This window comes from Cavia porcellus, unplaced genomic scaffold (genome assembly GCF_034190915.1).
Source record: "Cavia porcellus strain 051 isolate PalLab524CR breed Dunkin Hartley unplaced genomic scaffold, mCavPor4.1 scaffold_25, whole genome shotgun sequence".
Lineage (NCBI taxonomy): Eukaryota > Metazoa > Chordata > Mammalia > Rodentia > Caviidae > Cavia > Cavia porcellus.
In genome coordinates this window covers 51,729,705-51,753,243 of record NW_026947508.1, presented here as the reverse complement: position 1 = coordinate 51,753,243, position 23,539 = coordinate 51,729,705, and the positions used below count along the sequence as shown (strand labels likewise).

The window sequence follows — 23,539 nt, the reverse complement described above, 5'->3', positions numbered from 1 at the left end:
CCTTTTCCCCTTATCCCACTGCCAAATTAGTCTGGCAGATTTCTTTAATAAGGGACCCAGAGATAGAGTTCAGGGCTGTTGCATCGAAGTTCCACTAACTGGGCAGCTAAAGCAATAGAAGTGCTTTGTCGCACATGCCAGAGCCTCGATGTCACAGTCTAGGTGCTTGTGGGCCTGGCTCCCCCTAAACTATGGGGGAGATGTCTTCTGTGACTCGCCCTACCTTCCAGTGGTCTGTTGGCCATCGTTGCCCTTCCTGGAGTTGTGGACACATGACCATACTCTCCTCCACGATTCTCTTATGGCCTTTTCTGTGTTCATGTGTCTCTGCCCAAATTTCCCCCTTTACAGGGACATGGGCCATGCTGGGTCAGAGCCCACTCTACTTCGGTGTGACCTCACGGTAACTCCTGTATCCACAGTGGCTCTGTTTCCAAGAAGGTCACGTTCTGAGGTTTGGGTCTTCAGCATATGAACTTGGGGGATAAGATAAACTTCAACAGCTACCAGTTTAGATGAGAGACTCCCCGGGCTGGTAGGCAAGCTGCCTTTTAGTAAGGAGCTAACCAGCATGATCTTACTTCATTCTCACCCTAAGTCAGTGATGTTACAGATGAGGGTAGTGAGGTTGAGAGAAGTTGGTCATTTGTGTGTGGTGGCAGAAGCATCACATAACGTTGGATTCCAGAGGCCGACTTGTGTCTGCTCTAAGTCACGTCCTTCCTCAGCACTCTAGTGTCTCAGTAACTTGGATGATAGAAGTCATTGTGAGTCACAGCCTCATTTTATGAAGGAAGTTAGAGGGCTGGGATTCCAGCCTTCTCGCCCCAATCCAGAATTCATTCAGATGGCTGCACGGTAGTCAGTTCACTTTCCTCTAAGTTTCTATCTGCCATGCAAGGCTTCATTGTGACCAAAGCAGAGGTTAATTCCAAACTGGTTATAACACAAGAAGTAATTTTCCATTAAATATAATGACCTCGTTTCTGCAGTGACTTGTGGCAAAACATGCTGTTTCATTGCCATTCAACCACACTCATTTACCTACTTGCTGTAATAATCTTACACCATGAGCTAACATGTTGAAATCATTGGTTACATTGCTGAAAACCTACAATGGTTATTAGGGTTCTTCATGCAGAAAGAAACAGAAATAAAAATAAGAATTTTAGGAGCATGAAAATATAGGCCATTCAAGTGCATGCAGCACTGTTTTCTAATGGGAGGAAACTGCCTAGACGCAGTGATGGCGAACCTTTTAGAAGTCTCAGTGATACCAGCAGCCCCCTGTGGCACGCGTGCCATCGCTTCATCACCACTGACCATGTTTAGAACCAGCTATACAGGGCAGCAAACCAGGGCCTACCTTATCAGCTGTGTTGTCTGGGACAAGTCATTTAACTTTTCTGTATCTGACTTTACTGGGCATTAAAAATAGCAGTGATAATTGGTAAGGTTTGTGAGTGAATGAGTGAGGGTTTTTGTGTAGAGAAGCTAACATAATGCATAGCATGGAGTAAGAATGACCATTGTAGATACCTTTTAAAATATAATGAAAATAAACTCTGAATCCTTATGCATATTCAGAGAATCTTTAAAGTTTGGGACCCCCCCCACCTCAGATATTCCAGGAGTATAGGTTGTTTCCATATTTATTCAACCTGTACTTTAAAAACTCTTGTCATAAATACAAGGTGCAATACTGGATGACAAGTGTTTATGCTGACAGTGGGAGCCCAAGAAAAAATAAACAAAACTGGGAAACTCTGACTATGCACTTGTATGCATCGTACATATAGCAGGTCCCCACTTCCGAACCAGTTCCGTGCCGGGAGAACATTCACAGTAGGAGTCCTTCATGCTGTAGCTGACACAGTGAATCTTACAGAGCGTACTTGCGGGTGTTTGAAATTTAGTGATCATAAGTCAGGGACTTGTGCTGGCTTCCTGAGGACCCCGTATATTTTGGAACAGTGATTGCCTGAAGTGGATGTGATACAGGGCTTTGTCAGCAGCCCCCTTTTGATGAAGTCCCTGAAATGTTCTGTGACTTGGTTTCTCCTGTCCTCAGAAAGAAAGAGAGGGAGTGCAGATAAAGGAGCATGCTAAGGTTTATTTTTTTTCTAACTCGTTATCATGAAAATATTCAAACAAAAACATTCAAAGGATAATCTAAAACTTAACCTTTGGTCATGTTTGCTTTTTGAACTCTCTCTTTGAATAGTCTCAACAGTGATGGCAAACCTCTTAGAACCTTCAGTGACACCAGCAGCCCTCTGGCTTGCGTGCCACAGCTTCACCAGCAGTGGAACCACCTCACACCACTCTGCTCTGGGAGACCAGGAGGTAGACAGATGGCTGCTAATTCTGCTCGTAGCTCCTGGCCTTCCATTGCCTTTGGGCTCTGTCAGAGAACGGTGATAGGTGTACATTTTTTAAAACCTTGAGTCTATGTTGATATTTTCAATTCAAATTTAACATTGTAGCATTATTTCTTAACTTTTAAAAATATTTGTGATCTGTTTTTCCTTTGCTGAACATTCTGCTTTTTAATAATATATTTTGTATTAGCTACTTCAAAAATTACATTTCTCCTCTTAGTCACGGCCAACCACAACCCAGGTGTACAGCTGATGTCATTGAGATGCAGAAAGCCCAGGGGACCTGGCCTACGTCTTAGCTCATTTCCTTTCCTGACAGGGGTGGTGATCTTGGCATTGTCCTTTGGCTGTGCGTAATGGAAAACATACCCAGTGAAGAGTTAGGCAGCATGAGGAGTTTACCGACCAATGTAACTAAAACTCACGGAGTTCCATCTCCAGGAATGCAAGGATCCAGACCCTTCGATGCCATCATAAAGTCTGAAACATGACTTCTAGCTCTCTCCTTTTTATCTGTATTTCCCAGTAGTTCTTTTTCACCACCTTTTGGCCATTTCCAGATTAGTTCCAAGGAGGGCTTCACCTAAGCCTTGAAGACAGTGCAATGTCAATATGTAACGTAGTCATTAGATTGGTGATCTTAATCCCAGTTACCTGGGGAAAAATCCAAAAGTTAAGAGCCAGATATTCTGTGAGCCAGAGCGAATAGTCCCCCCTCCCCATAGGAAGGAGGGGGGGGTCATCTCTATTCTATGCATAAAGAAACCACTCTTGGTGAGATAAAGTGCTTTGCCCATGACCACAAAGGCATGGAATGATTCAGAATCTGCCGTCACACTACATGCCTCTGGAAATAGGGATAGGTTTGCAGAGTTTACACACTATGTTGACTAGTTAGCAAGCAAAACTAACACTCTGTCTCTGTCTCTGTCCCTCTGTCTCTGTCTCTGTCTCTCTGTCTCTCTGTCTCTGTCTCTCTGTCTCTGTCTCTGACTCTTTGTCTCTCTGTCTCTCTGTCCCTGTCTCTCTCTCTCTCTCTCTCTCTCTCTCTCTCTCTCTCTCTCTCTCTCTCTGTCTCTTTCTCTTTGTTTCTCCCTCCTTCCTTCCCTCCCTCCCATGCCCCTTGCTGGTGCAGAGGCCAGGACAGGTCCCACCCAGCTAAAGATCTCCAGTGCCTGGTGTTCTGTGGGGCTGAGAAAGAGTTGTGTGGAGAGGACAGCCCGTCTGGCCTGTGTCAACTGTGATTGTACAGTAGCATGCCCTTACTCCTGGAGTTTAGGCTTTTGGCCAAACCCCAGGGTTAGGATCTAATACTGAAGCCAGTCTCCCTGTTCAAGAGGCTTTTTTACTTCCAAACAGAAACCTGCTTCCATGTGCTGACTGATTAAGCACACCTAGCCCCACTTTGCCTGTTAAACAAATCAAAGCCCAAATTACCGGTCTAGTTTCCCAGGTGTGTGTGTTTAGGACATATGCTTAAAGAGATACTAAGAAGCTGTCATCTAGAGCTAATTGGCTTGTTATGAAATTTTAAAAGATGCTAAAGAACTGTAGAGCTCTGACAAAGTATGTAGGTACTGAATGCCACCAAGTCATTTTAATTACTGCAGTGAGGTGGGGAGGGCAGGGGTCGGGAACAGACTGGAACCCAGGGTCTGGCTGGCAGATTCATTCACCTTAATGAAAAAGGTTTCCCATCAGATTCATAGACACAGGAAGTAGAAAGGTGGTTGTCAGGAGTGGAGGAGAGGGGACGGGAGTTATTATTTAATGGTACAGTGTGTCTGCCTGGAAGGCAAAAAATCCTGGAGATTGGATGGCTGTGATCGATACAGGAAATGTGAATAGGCCTCATAGCACAGAATTTTATACTGAAATGATTAAAATGCAGAACTGTGCATTTTGTATACGTCCATACAAGAGTGTTTGTACTAAATCCCATGTATCAGTCGCTGTGCTCGATGCTCAGAATAGAAGATGAGGAAAACAGCATGGTCGAAGCCTGTCTGGAACTACTGGTGCTGACAGGTACCGATCATCATGGTGCTGGACTCACAGTGGCAAACCCAGGAGTCCCCACCCAGCCCAGTGGGAAAGCATGAGAGGTATCACAGGAGTGTGGGCTCTCCTGGGAAAGCTTCCAAGAGGCAACCCCTGCCCTGAGGTCTAAGCAGGAAGGAGTTGAGCTTTTGATGCAGGCAGCACAGTGTGTGCATACACTGAGGCTGGAGCACAGTGTACTTCAGGGGCATAAAAGCAGCCAGGGTGGCATTAGGTGGGAAGGACTCTGGCCAGAGCCCCTGGGCAGCTGGGGGGTCACACAGCAGGCTGTGCATGCCTGTGAAGATTTGCTCTGTGTCCAGAGGGCTCTGGGGAGATATGGGCTGAGTACCAGAAAGCCTGGCAGGAATTAGCAAGGTCTCCCTCACCCCTTTACCCTGGTGCAACTGACAGAGCAGAAGCCAGGATGAGAGGCTGAGGAGCTGGAGGCTGCTGCACAGACTCAGGCAGAAGCTGATGCAGTGGAGATGGAGAAAAATGGGTGACACAAGAAGCATTTGGGAGGTAAAAATACCCAGCTTTGGTTATAGGGGAAGAGAGTGCAGGAGGTAAATGGGCTCAAGGGTAGACTCCATTGACTCCATCGGAGGACAAATGATGTTGTGTGCTTGAATCCAAATAGAGAAAAAAGCATTTTATGTCTTTCTTTCTATAGGAAATATTTATTGTAACAGAAATTATTATGAATAGCCAAAAGTAAGATTTTTTAAATCACAGATTTTTTAATTTTACCATTACAAACAGAACCACTGTTAAGATTGTATTAAGGGACTTGCACATTTCTTATACAGGTAGAGATTTGCAAAACAGGATCCTATTAACTATATTGTTTCATGAGATACTTTCTCTCATTCAACAGGATGTTACAAATTTACGTCCCTAGCAAAAACAAAAACAAAAACAAAAAAACCCAAACTCTATTTCTACAAGGTGATTTTTCCATGCTGCATATTATTTCATTGTGTAGCTAAATAATTTCCTTCAACTTGTCATCCAGTGATCACAGCTTGAACATTTCTTATTTCTCACTGCTGTAGCAGCACCAAAGAGAGTGTGTTGCTTTGAAGTCTTTATCTACATGTGACATTGTTTCTAGGTAATCAAGTCCCTACAAGAGGAGTCATATGGTCAGTTTATGCATGTGTTTGAGGCTGTGAGACATTCCGTCAGGCAGCCCTCCACAGGAGCCACACAAAATCACACTTCTGATGAGTGTGCATGCCAGCTGACACATCCCAGCCCTCTCCATGTGTCTTGCCCTGGACCATATAGTGTGTGTGTATGACTGATTTCTTAATCTTTGCCACTCTGCCACTCTGTGTCACAGGTGGCAGACCAGGGCCAGGGAAGTGCAGTGTGTTTCCCACATGTGTGTCGGTGCCATACACTGTGTTTTTTTCTTATTTCAGTTTCATACAGAAAATGGCATCTTTTTTCTCTCTGATATGTTTGATTGGAATCATTTTAGTATTTCCAACATTATGGAGTCCGTGTGGTTCTTTATTACACAAGAGGAGAAAAGAAGTCTGCAAAGGTCAGGGTGACACTCTGCTCGAAGCTTCATGCGGCAAGGGGTAGACCTCGATTTGGAACTGATAATTCTGTTTGACTCTAGAATCTTTATCTTGTCCTTTATCGGGCTGCATCTTTATCTGGAGATGAGGTTATTTAGAAATTTGATCTCATCCATGTGTAAGGCCTAGAAGATTTCAGGATGCCAGTGAGGAACCAAATTCCTCTGACCTATTCCTTTCAGGGCTCATGGGGACCAGTGCAGAGGTGGCCACCAGTCTTGCTGGCACTGCGGAGGCAAATGCTTCCAAAAATATGCTAGGAAAGAGAAAGGCCTTCATAATGAGACTGGCCTCCCTTTGTCTTGTGAAGGCTTAACTACTGTAATTGCTTGGAGTGTGAAATGGTGTCTTTTTTACATGTCTATTTTTATCTTGTGTCTATTTATTTGCTTTTTTGTTGTTGTGTTTTGTTTTTTAACTTGGTGGCGTCCTGGTGTGTTTTATTCCTGTGAATAGTATTGCCTTGGGAAAGCATGTACTCTCTCTCTCACACAATAATCATGTGAAGGCTAAGCAGGGTAGAATTTATTCTTTAAAAATAGCTAATGTAAAGTCTGCAGCAGATGACTTTCTAATCCATACTGTATCTAATTGGCTGTATTGAACCATACTACAAATTAAGTCTTCTCTGTAATTTATTCTGTCAGACAGTAACCCTCCAAACAATTTGATACTTCATTTAAACATTGGTAAATGGCTCATGGAAATGCAAAGAAAAAAGGTTTAATGATGATCAGATAAGAAGCCCTCTGTTCACAGAACGAATCCTGTGGGTAACGCCACGGATTGACCCACCCTTCATTCAGGGCTGTCTGGAGCAGCACTCACCCTTAGATGGCTTGGCTCTTCCTTCTCTCCTTGCTTACATACTGCAGACCTTCCCTCCCCTCCCTCCTTCCCTCGCTTCCTGCTTGCCTTCAGTGGTCATCATGTGTCGCTTATTACTCAGAATGAACAGCATTAGGAGTTGGGTCCAGTGAGGAGACCAGACACAGCCCTTTGTCTAAAAGCTCTAATGTTTCCAAAGCTGAGAAGCCATGTGCAGAGAGCTCTTCCCCTGGCCGGTGTTCAGGCCCTCCATGCCTCTGCATGCTCTGTATTCTACCTACAATCTCCTTTCCTCCTTTTTTCTTTCCCACCCATTTATGATTCAAGACTCAACTCAAAGTCACCTCCTTGATCGAGTCAGCTCTTCTGTCCTTCGCTCACTCCTGTTACCAGCCTGTGCAACCATGCTGGGCACACTTTAATGGAAAGCTTGCCCTATGTGATGGCTGCCCTATGTGATGGTGATTATTCTGGGTGTCAGTTTCTTTGTCTGCCTGTCCTATAAAAGTGTGAGCTTCTTCAGGAAGGGATCATGTTTTAATTGGCTGGATAGATGTGGCATGTAGCATGAGACCTGGAACATATCTGGCAATCAATAAATACGTGTGGCATGAATAACTAAATTAATGGGTAAATATGAAACAGAATCAAGAAGTGCAAAGCTTTCTGAAGGGAAAGATAAATGCAGTGTGACATGACCGAGGGAAGGGGAGCCAGGGAAGGCTTCCTGTATGAGCAGATGTTGGTGCTGGACTTTGAGACACTAAAGTGAAATACTTCCGTATAGAGAGTGCTTATGTGTAATGAAGCACTAAACAAGGAGGAATTTTCTGCAGAGAAAACCAGGATGTTCTGGAAAGCTCTGTTTTTTTAAGACCAAATACCTGCTCTGATCTAGAATAGTACTTTACTATCTAGACTAAGCCCTCCCAAGATGATACCATCTTTAACAGGCAATGTGGAAGAGTCTGCATTTCTTCTACCCCATCCCTCCTCCAGAAAGGCTTACCTTGCCCAGGACTCCCCAAGAAACACTGCTCAGATGAAGAGGACCTTGTCTCCTGTGGCTAAGGGCCTCACCCCACCTTTTTGGCCTTGCCCACTCACCAGAAACCAATCAAACCAGAAGGTCAGTGCAGCCTGATCTGTAGGGAGTCTCAGAGTTGAGGAGCACTTCCAGGTCACGTGGCCTTGACTTTTTTCTTGGAGATCCCACAGCTGACCTGTATTCCAAGCCTTCTGACTTATGACTCTCCATGACCTCAGGCACTTGAGACTGTTAAGAGCACAGAGGGAGAGAGCCTACCTGAGGAGGCAGCATGGCGGTTTCTTCATTCCCGTGGGAGTGGGCTGAGTTCAGCCAAATCAGCAGGATTTAAAGGGGTGAGGAGGAGCTTGCTTCCTTGAGGAATGTAGGGGTATTCTTCTTTTTCTTCTTTTTCTTCTTCTTCTTCTTCTTCTTCTTCTTCTTCTTCTTCTTCTTCTTCTTCTTCTTCTCCTTCCTCTTCCTCTTCTTCATCTTCTTCCTCCTCCTCCTCCTTTTCCTCCTCCTCCTCTTCCTCCTCCTCCTCCTCCTCCTCCTCCTCCAGGAACTGAACTCACAACCTCTCACATACCAGGCACTGTGCCTCTGAGCTACATCCCTGGCCCTTCTGTCCCCTTTTCACCTCCCTCTTTACTTCTCTCCAAGGATCATCCTTTTATTGTTGGATGAGGGAGCCAGGAGTGAAAAGGAAAGTAGACATTAATTCTATTAAGTCTGTCTGTTGTTTTTCAGTGCTTCATCATCCTGAGTAGGAAAGATGAAGTCTGGGTTGGGTACAGGTCCAGCTGGTACAATCTCTGGCCCTGGATTTCTTCATGAATAAACTCAGGCACTGAACTATGTAATACTTATGGTTCCTTCCAGAGCTCCAGCTGTCTCTGACTGTGCTGATAAAATCTACTTGAAGACATAGGGTAATTTTGAGGCTCAGTGAGCAAGTGTTTGCATAGTGCTTCAGGTTGCTAAAAATGTATATGAATTTACAAGTGAGAGATCAGTAGAATTCTAATGTATTTGTATTTCCAAGTATCTATATTATGTCTATACAGTTAAGGTGGGAGAAAGCTGTAACATATTCTCTCTCTGACTGTTAGTTTCCAATTGAATGAGACACTTTCAGAGCAATCCTTTTTAACAAGTCATAAAATTAACTATGGGAAAAGATAATGTTACAGATATCGTATGGCTTTCATGCATGCACACACAGCCATACTTTGGAAGGCAATATTAGGCATCACTACGCATTAAAAATGTTTTAGTTTAAAAACACTTAATGAGGATTCCCAGATAAAACATCCCCATCTGCTGTCTTGCATGGTAGGTGATATTTTACCATTGCTCAATCATCTCCAAATCTAATTCCACCAGGAAGACTTCTAATCGCAGCTTAATTTTAGAGCAATATTCCGGCTGGCAATCAATAAGGCACTGTTGTCAAACTCGAATTTTATAGGCAACGTGGAACACGTTTCACGTTACATGCAGAGAGAGTTTCAGGACAAGAGGAGAGGCAAAGCACATCTTTGTCTTTCCTTTCCCCTGCTACATACCATCCTAGCTCACAAAAGCTTAGAAATCAGTGCCTGTGTTGTGTGAATATAAATCTCATCAATTTTACATCATCAGCACCATGAAAAAGCTACTACTCTTGGAGCAGTTTTCCTCTGCTAGCCAAATAAGTCCTCTTGAAAAAGCAAAAACAGGTCATGAGCTCAATCCCTGGTACTACTACTAATAATAATACTGAAAAAAAAGGCTGAGGATATAGCTCAGCAGCACCGCATCTGCCTGGCAAGGGCAAGGACGTGAGTTCAATCCCCAGTACAAAAAGTAAAATAAATAAATACATTAATGAAAAAATAAAAATAAACCATTCCTACTTACTCAAAAATACTTCCTCTTTCAACTTTATTTGTAACAAAAACCATTCAAAATATAGAGTTGTCTTACTCTACTTGAAGGATAAGCTGACTGGCAATGACACCAGTGTCCCACGCCATGTCCAGGGGACAGTGCGTGGTGTGGATGAGGTGAAGTCAAGGGGTGAGTTTTAAGAGCAGTCAGAATGTGTGGTGTCAGACCCTGAGTACCAAAGCAAGGATGCAGTAGAGGAGGACTGACCTGGCAGAGGTCTGATAAGATGCGCTGGGCTGAAGCATGGGCATTTCAGGAAGTTCTTGGTCTAGAACCTGTGAGAGCCTGAGGTCCACAGTGTGGGGGGCTGGCTTTGAGATGGGAAGTCCTAGTGGCTTATAGATCTGGGGAGACGGAAGCAGACCCCAGAGATTTCTGCTCTGGTGGTTCCTATATCCTCTTGACTGACTGCCCCTGTGTGGTATTTCTCTCTCTCTCATTGGACTTGGTAAAAGAAAAGATTTTGTATACCTGAAAAATTGATTCATTTCCCTATTGGAGTAGGTAAATCATAACTAATTGCCCAAGTGTGAGCTAAGGAATATAATAAGTACTTATAATACTAAGTAAACTCATTTTCAATAATAGTTTCTGTTTTCTGGCATTTTAAAATTTGATTGGATCCTCTTTCTATTGCTTTTAGTGGCCCTTGTAGATCCTGGGTGGGGTGTTCTGTTTTGTTTCAATTTTTTATTTGTCTGTTTATTTTGTTTTATTTTTAAGGTTAGTACTGGGGAATGAACCTGTGACCTTTTCACTCAGCTACGGCTCTTATTTTGAGACAGGATCTTACTGAGTTGCCCAGATTGGGCTCAAATTTGGAGTGCTCCTGCCTCCACCACTCAGAGAGCTACGATTACTGATGTGTACCTTTCATTTGTTAGAGGAGTGAAATGAGATCCCAAGAGGTGCAGTGGGAGTTTTTGTTCAAAAAGGAGATGGAATTCAAGCCTCTCGATGCCCAATGTAATTAAAAGGCTCTTTAGAAGGACTTTGAACATACCACATGCATGCAAGATGCATCTCCACACCTTTACAAAATACACTGTGATGAAGATCCCTAAGAATAGGCTTAATATGAGGGCACCATAAATATCATCATCCCCTAATAGCATGATGAACATGTGTTGAAGCTCACAATAAAATCAGAAAGGTCTTTCAAAAGATTCAAATCACTGATTATCAATCCCAGGTTACTTTTAACAACCGTGGGTCAGGCACCGTATAAGGTGCTAGCATGACAGCTCAGGAAGACAGAACCTGGTGTAGTAGACAGACAGGCAACCGGTTGACATATCAGAGGAGGAAGACCTGTAAAAGCAGGAGCCCAGGGAACTGCTAAGGAATCCATCACTTAACCTTCCTACAGAAACACAAAAGGGCTGGAAATATGCCTGTGCAGAAAGTGTTTCATAGTGGTGCTATTTTAGGGAGCCATTAAAAGGAAAAGAAGACTTGGGCAAGCAGAACACCAGGTAAGACAGACACAGAGTCCAAACTATGACACACCGCAGAGATATGTATAAGCCCACACCTACCCTGAATGGTGACTCTGGACAAAACAGAGAGAAACTGCTCTTCAACATATTCCTTCACTGGCTTCTGGGAAAGTCCAGTAACCATGCAGAGTTCATACCAACAGTGCTAGTGGCACCCTCTGGAGTTGTTCAGGGCACATCCTTTAGCACAGCATGATGGATACATGCATATATTTACTATGGAGCCAAAGACTGGGCTGAGCTGTGTTAGGAAGACAGCCAAACACCCACGCTGGCTCACTTACTCTCTCTAGTCTGGCAAGAGGAACTAAGCCCTTCCCACAGATGCTCACTCTGCATATGAGCAGTCATGGTGCTCTTTCTGGTCACAACCTTAAAGCCCTGGAGGGAAGCCTCCATTTCTCAAGGGCAGGCACAGCTCATTTTTCTTCCATCTGGACCAAACAGCTTTTCCAAAGCCCCGTGGGCTTGTTCACACATAGCTGAAGCACATCTCTTATTGATCAACAGCTCAAACAGAAAGTTCTGAAATGTGCTCTTCCTTTATCTCTGATAGGCCCTTCAGCATCATCATGCAGTTCACGAAATTTCCTACATTGCGAAGGACATCACAGATCACCGGGCCTTCGGATACGTTTGTGGGAAGGAAGGGAATCACAGATTTGTGGCCATAAAAACAGCTCAAGCGGTACGTATGCCTCTTGTCCCCGGTAGGCATCTCCTCGGGGCTCTCAGAAGCCTGCCCTGAGGTGTGACCAAGTGTCACCACCAGAAGCAGGCACTCAACTTTCTGCCTAGAAAAGATAAATGGCTTTGAAGCAAGCAAATGTGTTCAAATCCCTCGGTTTGGGATTTTTGTTGTAGCTTTTTCATAATGGGCATTTCCTAATGATTAATTATTTTTCTTCCTGATTAAGCTAGATAGAGGCATATATGTAATGTTTCCTTGTGTTCATAGCCTCATTTAAAAAGAAAATAAGAGATAACAAATAGCTGCTTTGCATAAAGCCTGCCCTAATTTTATTTTATTCGAAATCACTAATAAATAAAAGCATTGCCTTTTATGCTTGTGATTATTATGAATTTGCAAATATAATTAGTTGAAGAAATGAACTTTAGCCTAGATGCAATTTGCTAAACCAATATAAACAAGGTAGAATTAATTAAGAATGGAATGCTTTCAGTTTAATAGAAAAAGGAAAAGCTGTGGGTTGTAGCCACAAAAACAAAAATTGATGGCTGCCACTCAACATCATTCCCTTATTAATGCACCTTACACCTTTTACTCCAGGCTGAACCTGTTATTCTGGACTTGAGAGATCTCTTTCAACTCATCTATGAACTGAAGCAAAGAGAAGAGTTGGAGAAAAAGGCACAAAAGGATAAGCAGTGTGAACAAGCTGTGTACCAGGTATACCCGGGAATTTATTCTGGTGCAGAAGAGTGGGGCTTAAAACACATAGATGTGAAAACTGCCAGCATGGCCTTCTCCTCCCACTGCCAGGCAGCAATAAACAGAGATGAAAGGTTCCTGTGTAAATTACAGGCGCTCAAAGCCAGCCATCAGAAGTGGTCTCTTATTCTCTGAGATCCCACATATGTTAGAGAAAGTAAAATCTTTAATCCCAAAGAAGGTTTTGAGGAAGAAAACAAAGCCACGCAGCACCTTTGCTGTTGTTAACACAGGGGGTGGTGTGGGGCAGCTGCAGGGCTTTCACTTTTTCTGTGCTTTCTACATGAAAGACCATCAGCCTGTCCTCCCAGAGCTAGTTTCTCTACTGTCCTGTGATTTCTGAACAGAGTCTCACATCTTTTCCTTTGTGTCCTCTGCTTTTCACCGACCCTTCCTTACTGTGAAAGACAATTTTGGAAGAAGATGTTGAAGATCCTGTATACCAGGTAATTTCTGAAATGAGTCAGGGCTTCAGGGGCAGCTGTGCCTAGGCCGTGACCACCTTGTGAAAATCCCGAGGCGCACACCAAGAGTCTCTGGGGTGAGGGCTGCCAGCCCTTGCAGGAGCAAATTCCCGTCCCACTGGGGCTGTGCTGGGAACATGGGCTTGGGAGCCCTGCTTCTCCCTTCTTGCCCTGCCTTAGCCCCCTCCACAATCTGTACAAGTTTGATTCCAGAGTTGAATGTTTTTTAAGTCTTTTAAATATTCTAAGTTCACTAGAGAGGTGATGAATAATGAGGTGGCTTCTCAAAGTTAAAAATTAGAGACAGGAGCTGACATTTTGGTGACATTTGAGCACAAATTCAAAGAATGGTTTGTGAGCTTTAGCGTGACTATACAGGAAAACATCTGTGACTTCCCACGTGGCAGCCTGACCCTCTAATTACTCAGCTTCTGTCACAGGAACTGGGATGAGGACAGAGAAAGCCCAGGGACGCCTCTGCTGGGAGCCGTCCTCACTCTCCTCAGTCTAAGCCCATGGACGAGTATCTGTCCTCTCAGGCCCAAGTCTGAGCTCTGTTCCAACAGAGGTGCAGAAAAGGGGGAAGAAGCACCTCCCCCACCCATGCTTACACTTAAGGAGAGAAAGAAGGCCAAAACATTAAAAATCAAACTGACTTTTTTAATCATAAAGAAAAGAAAACCTCCATCTTATATTTCTAACTGTGGTACTTAGCTGTTGTATATACGTATGCTACATACACATTGTGTAGGGATGCATATTTTCACACAAAAAGCTGGTGCTGCTAAAATGAAGTAAAATAATATGCATGGCTTGAAGAGGAAGAATTCTAATTTGTGTGTGCTGAGCAAAAGTGAAAAAGGGGCACTCAGTGACATCCTTGCTTTTAAATGCTGAGGGTGGAGCTGTTTATAACGTGGATTAGCTCCTGCCTAAATGGCTTGCAGAGGATGACAGCAGCCTTTACAAAATGACACTTTCAAGTCTACAATGTGACTGCAGACAAACTCTTGCTCAGTATTTAAAACTAGGATGAGCAAATCTGAACTCCTTAGAGTTAATTAAATCTTGAGCTCTAGTGAGCAGATGGCGGTAACTCAGATGTAATACAAAATTTATAAAGTTCGGGTACCAGGAACTCCCATGAGGCAGCAGTACCAGCATCATCACCCATTACTGAAGCAATGTGTTGCTGAATCCAGAGGTCATATCTCCAGAACGTTGCACAGGAACCCAGGCCAAGCATGCTGAAGGGTGCACCAGCAGACCTCTGCTGTGATCCCTGGGAACAGGAACATGCACAGCTCGTTTTACTGTATGAATCTAGATGAATCTTCAAGGTGTTTTCTTGTGTACCTGTTTCATGAATGCTCACTTTGATTTGTACTCTGAATTCCAAATGCTTTTTTTCCCTTCTTTTCTTTTCTACTTCTGCCCTTTCTTTGGCTGCTCCTGTAATAGTACATTGTGTTTGAGGCTGGACATGAGCCAATCCGTGATCCTGAAACAGAAGAAAACATTTACCAGGTATAAGACTGCTTGCTTCCTACTGTCTCACGATCTCCAATAAATGCACAATGTTGTGATAGGTTTGTGGGCAATGGGGATATCTTGGTCATCTCAGTCTTGATGAAAAACCTTTGAACGCATTGACTTTTAGTTCCCCAGCAACTTACTAGTAGTTTTCATGCCTTGTTGAAATGTTTAATGGCCTATTTAGTATGGTATTTTAATTTTGAATGCATGGTAGCTCTTTTAGGGAAAAAAAAAGCCAAACATTCTACTCTAATAAAACAGCACATCAGAGGGATGTTTATCATAACATAGTAAGGTACTTCAACTTTCAGAAGCATAGACGCATCAGTTTTTTTAAAGCCAAATCCATGACTGAAAATAAGGGTAAATTCAGAAATTCTGTTTGAAAACCATATTAGGAGTATTAGTGGCATTAAAAAAAAAAGTACATCTAAAGGTTTTCTTCCGCAAAAGAAAGGGAGATTGTCTTCCCTAAAAGCAAGGTAAATTACTATTTTTAAATAGCTAGTGTGTGAACAATACTGAACATACTTTTTAGCTCATTTAATTCTCACAGACATTATAAACTATTTGAGTTCCATTTTTATAAGGGAAACCATGGTCAGATAGGTGAGCTGCTGTCTCCGGGTCATAGGACTTTTCAGAGGCAAGAGTCAAACTGAGGTCCTTGTGAAGGCAAAGCTGGGGTTATCCTCGGCTTCCCATCACAGCGCTTGAGTAATTGCAGCTTGCACATCAAATAAAACGACTGCCTGCAATTTCTCACTAATTAGATTTTTAGTCCTAATTTAAAACATAAATACTATGGGAGAAGGAAAAATTAATGTATTTAATCAGTGATTTTAATTTCCTTAATTTACTTAGTTGTGTGGTCTATTATCCTGCCTTGGGCATATATTACTTGCATAATAAAAGTATTTTCAGTTTCTATCAAATGTGTAGCATCTTAAATGACCAAATAGAATGTTATTTCTATCAACACTTTGGTTTAAACCAGCTTCATGGAATCATAATCTGTTTCTCTCGCCTACATTGTTTTATTCAAGTGGGAGGTTGCACTTTGAGGTTTTGTTCAAAGTCATCATTTACAAACTTTATCTCCTTAAAAAACAAATTTGCAATAGTCCCTGGTGTCAGATTTGAAAGCACTGTGCAACTTTGCAGTGCCTGAGCAGGAGACCAAAGAAATCGTTAACCCATCATCCTAAGAAGAGAGAGAGGCTTTGCAATACAAGAGTTCTCTGAATTCGGTCTCAGCTGTAGTTGGCAAGTCTGCACCTGCGGGGAGGCGGGAGAGTGCTGGTGTGTTGCGGAGAGCTGGCTTAGGCTGGGTTATGGTTTTGGCTCTATCACCAGCTACCCTCAGTTTGTGGTCAGGGCAAGACCTTCGCTCTCTCTGAGACTGAGTTTCTCCAGTGTTAAACCAAGGGAACAGTTTCTCTCTGACTCTCAAGTCTGTATAAGGATGAAACAAGTTCATGTGTAGATTGTGAACAAGGGGCTTTGTCACAAGTAGCAGAAGGAATCACACAAGTAGCTGTGTGATTCAGGATCTTAGCACAAGTACCAACTTAGTATGCATTCAGCATGTTAGGTTCTTTGCCCTGTCTGGGCCACAGTTTATTAATTTTTAATCTAAGGGAGGAAGACTCAAGGCTCTCTTGGGAAAGACCCTTTTCTGCACTTTGCAATGATCACCTTACCAGGAGACTGAGTCTTTAGAGAAGCACACTGGCTCACTGTACCAGGCCACTCCACTCTTAGAAATGAGGACATGACCTGACTCTGTGAATGGAGTTGAGAAGCCACATGTGTCTCACAGCATCCCCGATGGCTTGAAGCATGTTCCTACTTTACAGAGAAGAAAAATGAGGCCCACAGAGTAAGAGATCTCACAAGGTCACAGAGCTAATGAAAGGTAGAATCTGCATATGCAGCTTTCTCTGACCTCTGGAAATAAACATGAATCCTGGAGCTCTCCTCAGCTCAGCATTTCCTGACTATGAGTTTCACACTTGGATTCTGTGCATGTTTTAAGTCACTATCTGAAAATCACACTTGCTTTGACATCTTTGGCCTCCTGATGTGCTCATCTGCCCATCATTAACAAGAATGCTCCATTTAAGGGAATGCATATTTATCCCTATCTTTTGGAGAGACCTCTGGGCATTTTCCTATCCTTCCTTGCAGCTTGTCCAGGTGCAGTGCACTTAACTGTGCAGATAAGATCTGGGCCTAAGATAAGCCCAGCTTCTAAGGCCCTGCTCTTCAGAGCCTTGGTCTTCTTTTCTTTAAGGGTTGACGAGTGGCGTGTCACAGAGTCCATGTACTGTTTATTCAGCTTCAGGCTCAGCTCAGGGTGACCTCCAGTTTTATTCCTTTCCTTTTTTTCTGGAATGAGGCAAATATACCTGGAACCTAATCCCTTTTTAACCCCTTTGTGGCCTTGGGCAAAGTACATAATTTTTATATCTCAGATTCCTAGGCTATGAATTTGAGATTGTCATAGTTACCTTCTCCTCTCTAAGACACAATACCTGGTGCTCATGACTTAAAAGAGGAGAGGATTAGTTTGGTTGATTGTTTATTGAGGTTTCTGTCCATAGTCAGCTGGCACCAAGGCCAGGTGTCATGACAGAAGAGAAGGAACAGGGCAAGCAGAGAATGCAGTTTGCATCCACCATGGAAGGACCCTATTTCCAAGGACAATATGATCACTTCTCCAAATGCATGATTAATCGTAATTGTCTGTTGCTTCACTTGCCTCTGAAAAACTTACCAGTTGTCTTTGAAGCAACACAGAGCCTCATAATAGAAAGCTTTTCATGTGTGACTTAATTTTGACCCTTCCAATACTGTAGCAAGACAGGAAAAACAGATCTGAGAGCTGTCATTTGCAACCTAAGGAAGGCTACTCCACCAAGCTCAGTACTTTGGAATCTAACTTCTGCATTTTAAATACTTCATGGAGCTTCCAACATAAGCAAACCCTCTACATTCCAAGTGGACACTTTTCACATTCTGTTTTTTTAAAACTAATTCTTAATCACTCAACTTGTCAAGGATCATCAGGGCTTTCATCTTAGATCAACTTGAACTACTCCTCTACCCTAGTAAGTAGTGTGGGACTAGAGTAGCTAGTGTGCAGTACTGTGTCATGTATAGCTTTCAGGGTGATTTAACATTGATTAACTCATTCACTCAAAAAAATATATGTATGGATAGCTAGCATGTGCCAGGCACAGAGAAAGAAGCAGAAGTGACCAGGGCATGTGTCTGCCCCCAAGGAACTGATGGACACACCCTTTAGATGTTTATGAAAGTCAGATGAGGAAACTGAGGCTCAGAAAGAAAGTGACCTTTGTGTGTCACATATCCTGTGGCAGAGCCAGAATTGAGAATCAGATCTTTTGCTTTTGTTCAAGCTGAAACTTTTTTCACTGTGCATTTTAGTACTATGATAGTCTGTGTAAATTGACCTATGCAGATATGAGAGCCAGACCATACCCCTCAGCATCCATTTGATCAATGTCAAATGAGCAGAAATTTCGTTGTCTAACTAACATGTATAGGCAGGAATACGAGGGTAATAAACTATTCACTGTGCCCTCAGCAAGCTTAGCGAGCTGTGGCAATTAGATGCACAGATGGCTGCAAGGTGATGTAGTAATTCTCACCGAAGGAAAAAGCTCAGCCTGGTACCTGCTCCATCTCCCTCAGCAAAGCAAAAGGCTCCGTCTGGTAAGTCAGGAACCTTATCTATCAGGTCACATCCTTGTCTCAGGAAAGCACGTTGCATGGGACATGATAAGTACTTGATGACTTTATTTTTTTAATAAACAGATGGACCTGAATTTATCAGAATACAAACATAGGCTCCAAAGCATCCTCAAGAGGCGGGCCAGGCTTCCAAGAAGTCCTGGCTGTGATAAATCTTAAAGGACAAACAAGCAGACTGATATGTCCCTCAGGGGAGAGCCAAGTTATGCACAGTTTTGGTTTCTGGGTTGTGTGGCCTCTTCTCTATTTGCAGGGATAATTGAGAGGGCAGAAGTTTGGCGTGCTAAGTGCCATGGTAAGCAGTGAGTTACAGGGAACAGAATGCTGTTCATTTGCTCCTAAAGGGTGAGCTAGTAAAAACAAAAGTGAGGCTGGTGATTTATTGGCACTCATTATCAAGGACTCTGTAGGCATTCAGAGGATTCCTTTCATGTGGAGCCCAGTTCTCAGGAGCAAAGAAATTATATTCTTCACCAAGCACCTGCAAACTGGGTTTGTAAGAGCAGCTCTGGAAGAGCATCTTCCACTCAGCCATGCTCACTCCTAGTTCTCTGTTCTTCAAGAATGTGCACCAGCCTCTGCACATGCAGGGTGCAATGTCAGAGAGCAGGGCACGCTGGAAGCACCCAGTGTGGGGCCACCATCAAATAGCTTGCCTGACCCACTCCTGGCCAACCCACTGGTTGCCTTCCAGACCCTGGAGAGTGTGCCATGGGGACAGGTGCAGTCCTAACAGACTTGTCCTGAGCAGTCCATGGGGATGTATGTAAAACACATTCTCTGAACAGCACCCAGACATGGAAAGTGCACGGGGCATATCAGCTTATATTACGAATAGGAAATGTCTTATTGGTAGTCAGAAAGAGCAGGGTTTGGAACCAATACCTTTGAAATTTTGGGCAGAGTCCTTAACATCTCTGAGCCTCACTTTCGGCAGGCTGAAGAAGATCTGATAAAGCTAACTTTTCAGGGTTACTATAACTTCAACATGAATGAAAATGATAAAGGATCTGGAAATTTAAGCTCAGACTTGTATTCAGAGAAGAATGGCATGGTGAATCATGCCTGTCAAGCAGCTTTTCTCTCCAGTACTCTTCTATGGGAGTATTTACCTCTAAACACCACTTGCGGGGTGCCTACAGGCTAGGAAGCACTATGCCTACCCCTGGCCAGCCCCAATCTAATAGAAGGAATCACAACCGTTAGTGGTCCTGTACTCCTTTACTCTTGGCCCTGTGGTGGAGGTGTGAGCAGAGCTGCGGTAGTTGCTGGGGAAGGAATGGCTATTGAGTGCTTCCAAGCCGGAATGTCACTGTGCAGAGCAGAGCCCTTGACCGACTCACAAAAGCATTCCACACACTATTGCTAGTATCCCACAGTGTGTTCATAACATATAAGAGCAATGTACCAGTGACAAGTGAAAAGATCGCTCTGACCCATTACAGCATTATGGTTCCTGTAGGTTGTTTATTAACATCCACTTTCTCACTGGGTCCTTACAAGAACCTGAGCAAGAGGGAGTGCCGACAGGTCCCATGTCAGCACTGCCTCTTGCATATTTTTACCACCTACATGCATATGTTCACCACCAGAGAGGCCCTTGCATATAGTCTGCCAGCTCGCAGTGCAAGACTCGCCATGTTGTGCTTTAGAGTGGAACCCTTGAGTGTTTTGACCTTGTGGAATTTGATTCTTCCATAGGTTCCCACCAGCCAAAAGAAGGAAGGTGTTTATGACGTGCCAAAAAGCCAACCTGTAAGTGTAAGTACACCTTCCCTCTATTGCTCGTTCAGACGGACACTGTCTGCAGTGGTGTGAGGAAGCTGTCCTTCTGGAATGCCGGTCACAGAGCATGTGTCAGTGCTGGCGGCTCCTCAGTGGGCTGAGGGAAGGGCCAGGACTCAGGAAGGGGAGGGCTGAGCAAGGTAACCCATCTGGATGGAAGGAGGGAACCAAGAGTGGGACTCGGTGGACTTGTGCAAACCATTCTACCAGGAGTACTCCAGGGCCCAAATGGAAATGGGAATGTGTCCAGTGGAGGCTTTCCTGTATCCAGTCCAGTAGAGGATGGTGTTGTCTCTGGGGAGGAAACTGCTCACCTAATCTGTAAGTGGTTGAAACATTTCAAAAGGGCAGCAGACAAAGGGCTGGTCAAGGCTCCAGGATGTGTGTGGGTCCAGCACTGAGCAAAGCACTGTGGAGAAGGTCATGTGCGTACGTGCTGCATTAATGACGTGGTCTAGTGCATCTGGGCTCCACCAGCTGCCTTGACTCCTGAGAATCTGAGCCAGAAAGGAGAATCCTGGCTCTGTGATACTGCAAACTATTGCTATTCCCACAAGGTCCTCCAGCTGGCACTGAGAAGGGATCTCTGTGCACAACTCAGCCACACTGGTGAGCCAGGGAGAGTTCCTGAGCGGTGATATGTGTGATTTAGCCTCAGCACTTATGCAAAAGAAACTAAGGTGTCTCCTTACCATCGATCCCCCTCATCTTCTGCAGACCCTTGTGACACCAACAAAGAGCTTGTGAGGCTAAAACAGTTCCATTTGGAACATTGCTCTGAATTCTGACCTACACTATGAGAGAAACAGAGACAGAGCTGCATGTTTCAAAATAAGATGAGCAATAGGACTTAAAATCCTATTTCCCAAGGCATAGCTGATGTTCCTGGATTGTTTGTTCTGGAGAAGAAGAAGAAGAAACATAACACAGGAGAAGGGGTCTCAAGGGTCGCTGGGTGGAAGAGGAGCCATAGTGTTCTGTGTCCCACATTGTGGAACTGGCACCATTCCAGCTGAAGGACAGTGGCCTTGCTGATAGGGACAGTGGTTGGAGGTGGGAGTAGTAGCACCGAAGAGAGTAAGCACAGCCTCCCTGGAGCTGGACCGGTGCTGAGGGCCGCATGTCAGAGGACAGTCAGGCATGGGTAGAAGGATGGAAGGGTGGACCGTTGATGTGCCTTGTAAACCCAAGATTCTGTATTCTGTGAGCTCAGAGTTTTTCTGGTCAATCTCCCTTCCCCCTCTTTCCATGAGATATTTCTTGCTATTCTGCCCTCCCTGCCCATGTCTTGAGACCAACCGACTCCACCTAAACACAGTTTCTGAAACCCAGTGTATGCTGCTCTGATGAACCAGCAAGTCCCCTCTCAGCCTCCATGTGGGAACCCTGGTGAGAGAGATGCTGCTCCGGGGAAAAGCCATTTGTCCCCATGCCTTTAACACCTCAATCCCTATTTGTCAGAGAAACACAAATCTGCTCTTGGGGTTCCCACAGGGGATTCCCATTAGTTCAGCCCCATCACCCTTTCATTCAGTTTGTGTCTCCTCATGCCTCCTGGGCAGGTCTAGACACAGGAAGAAGCAAGCTCCGCTGGTGTCTTGGTTTTGGTGAATTTATGAACCATTCTGGCCACACCATCTCTGTGCTTCATGGATCTAGGAGAAGGAAATCCAAGTTCCTTAGCCTGATGTACACAGCAGACTGCAGGAGGATCCCTAGCCCAGCCTGTGGACCTCTAGTTTCCCAGGACCCCACCCCTCCCCATTCAGCAGTAACGTGGTGGCCAACTCGCCCAACGTGGTGGCGAGTTTGTGTTCTCAGAGAGACTTCTGCTCCTGCAGCTAAGCAGATCTCCCCGAATCCTGTCTGCTTCTGTTGGTAGCACTTCTTTCCCTCCCCTCCATGAGCTCCCTGAGGTCCTTTTGTTACTGAAGACAGGCATCATGTAGCTGCTCCAGAATTGTTTGATTAATTAGACAAATGGCTCCACCTTGCAGAAGGAGCTTTTGAAAATCACTGGTACTTTATTTTACAGTGAATATTCTTTTTTTCTGATTTATGAAACCGTCCTTACCTGAGGGTACTGGAAGTTTTGTATGGGCAATATCCAGGCTGTATGAATGGTCTCCAGTGACCCACATACCTGCAGCCCCTTAGTCTGGTCCCAAATGATGTGACAATCAGTTTTCATGAGTTATTTTCGTGGAGAGACAGACAGTGAGACACACAGGCCTTCTGTAGAGACAAGCGCATACTATCACATCCGAGCTCCTTCTCTTAGCACCTGGGAGGGCTGGGGTAAGTTTTCTTGTCACTGAGTCTAAGGGTTCTTATCTACTCAAAGTAGTTATTGGGCCTAATTTGAAGAGAAAATACGTTAGAATGTTGATCTCACTTACCTAAACCTCACCAATGTAACTCAGTCCTGTAGCCCTCTATCTTCCCAGCTCCGATTTCACCTTGTGGACCTCCCTCTCTGGCTGCACGTTCCCTGAGGCACCTCTGTGCTCTACAGATCCCTGCTGCAGTCTCCAGGTCTGCCCTTTCATCAGCTCCCAGCCAGAAAAACAAGCCAGAGATAATCCCATTGGTGCTGTTACGGCAGCGCCGCTGTGAGCTTCCCACAAGAGGGGAGACTGCCCTGTGACTTATTGCCCTGGGCTCACTTGGCTTCTTCTTCCTGAGACCTTCCTTAGGTCTTCACAAGTGAGAGGTGCAGCCTGGAGCTCTCCTTGAAAGGCTCCTGTCTGTCCTAAAATAAAAAGCCTGATCTTCAGAGTCAGGTTGGGCTGCTCCCTGAGGGTCCCTCAGCATCTGTTGCATCTCTCACCTTGTGTCATCATGTGCAAAATACTCTCTTTTAGCTCTTTTGCTAAAACCTCATTTTTGCAAAAACCTCAGTGGAGATCATGGATTAAGTGAAATGAGGCTGTTCCTGTGTATCACTGTGGCATGTAGACTGTCCTCACTCATCTGGAAACTGTCACCTCCACTGAGTGATGCGCACACACATCCTGGGAGAAGCCTGATTCCTCCAGAGAAGCAGGGGCCCCTGGGGAGCACCCCACACACCTCTCTGCAGAATCACAAGGGATTGTATTTCCTCTTCCTGTATCCATGTGAGCCCTGGGCCTGTGTTCCCCACAAGCCTCACTGAAATCATGTCTCCTGCAGCTCTGTTCCCTCAGCATCTACCGGTTATTTCATTCCCATTGAGGG

At 44.4% G+C, this 23,539-nt stretch overlaps 1 protein-coding gene and 1 long non-coding RNA gene across 12 annotated transcripts in view; one reads left to right on the top strand and one right to left on the bottom strand.

Moving 5' to 3' along the window:
* Positions 1-23,539, top strand: part of Dab1 (DAB adaptor protein 1) — a 1,082,808-nt gene that overhangs the window by 1,005,478 nt on the left and 53,791 nt on the right. For 8 of the 11 annotated variants that reach the window (XM_063236569.1, XM_063236573.1, XM_063236572.1 and 5 more), the window contains 5 exons: positions 11,859-11,990; positions 12,594-12,713; positions 13,163-13,201; positions 14,681-14,746; positions 20,237-20,296. In XM_063236569.1, the coding sequence (XP_063092639.1) occupies positions 11,859-11,990; positions 12,594-12,713; positions 13,163-13,201; positions 14,681-14,746; positions 20,237-20,296 (417 nt within the window). The remainder of the gene's footprint in view (positions 1-11,858; positions 11,991-12,593; positions 12,714-13,162; positions 13,202-14,680; positions 14,747-20,236; positions 20,297-23,539) is intronic. The other 3 variants (XM_063236576.1, XM_063236579.1, XM_063236578.1) reach the window with 1 other exon arrangement.
* Positions 13,859-23,539, bottom strand: part of LOC134473084 (uncharacterized) — a 35,891-nt gene continuing 26,210 nt past the window's right edge. Inside the window, exons 3-4 of the long non-coding RNA XR_010043201.1 lie at positions 14,595-14,720; positions 13,859-14,501 (exon numbers count right to left, since the gene is read on the bottom strand). This is a non-coding gene — a long non-coding RNA (uncharacterized LOC134473084). The remainder of the gene's footprint in view (positions 14,502-14,594; positions 14,721-23,539) is intronic.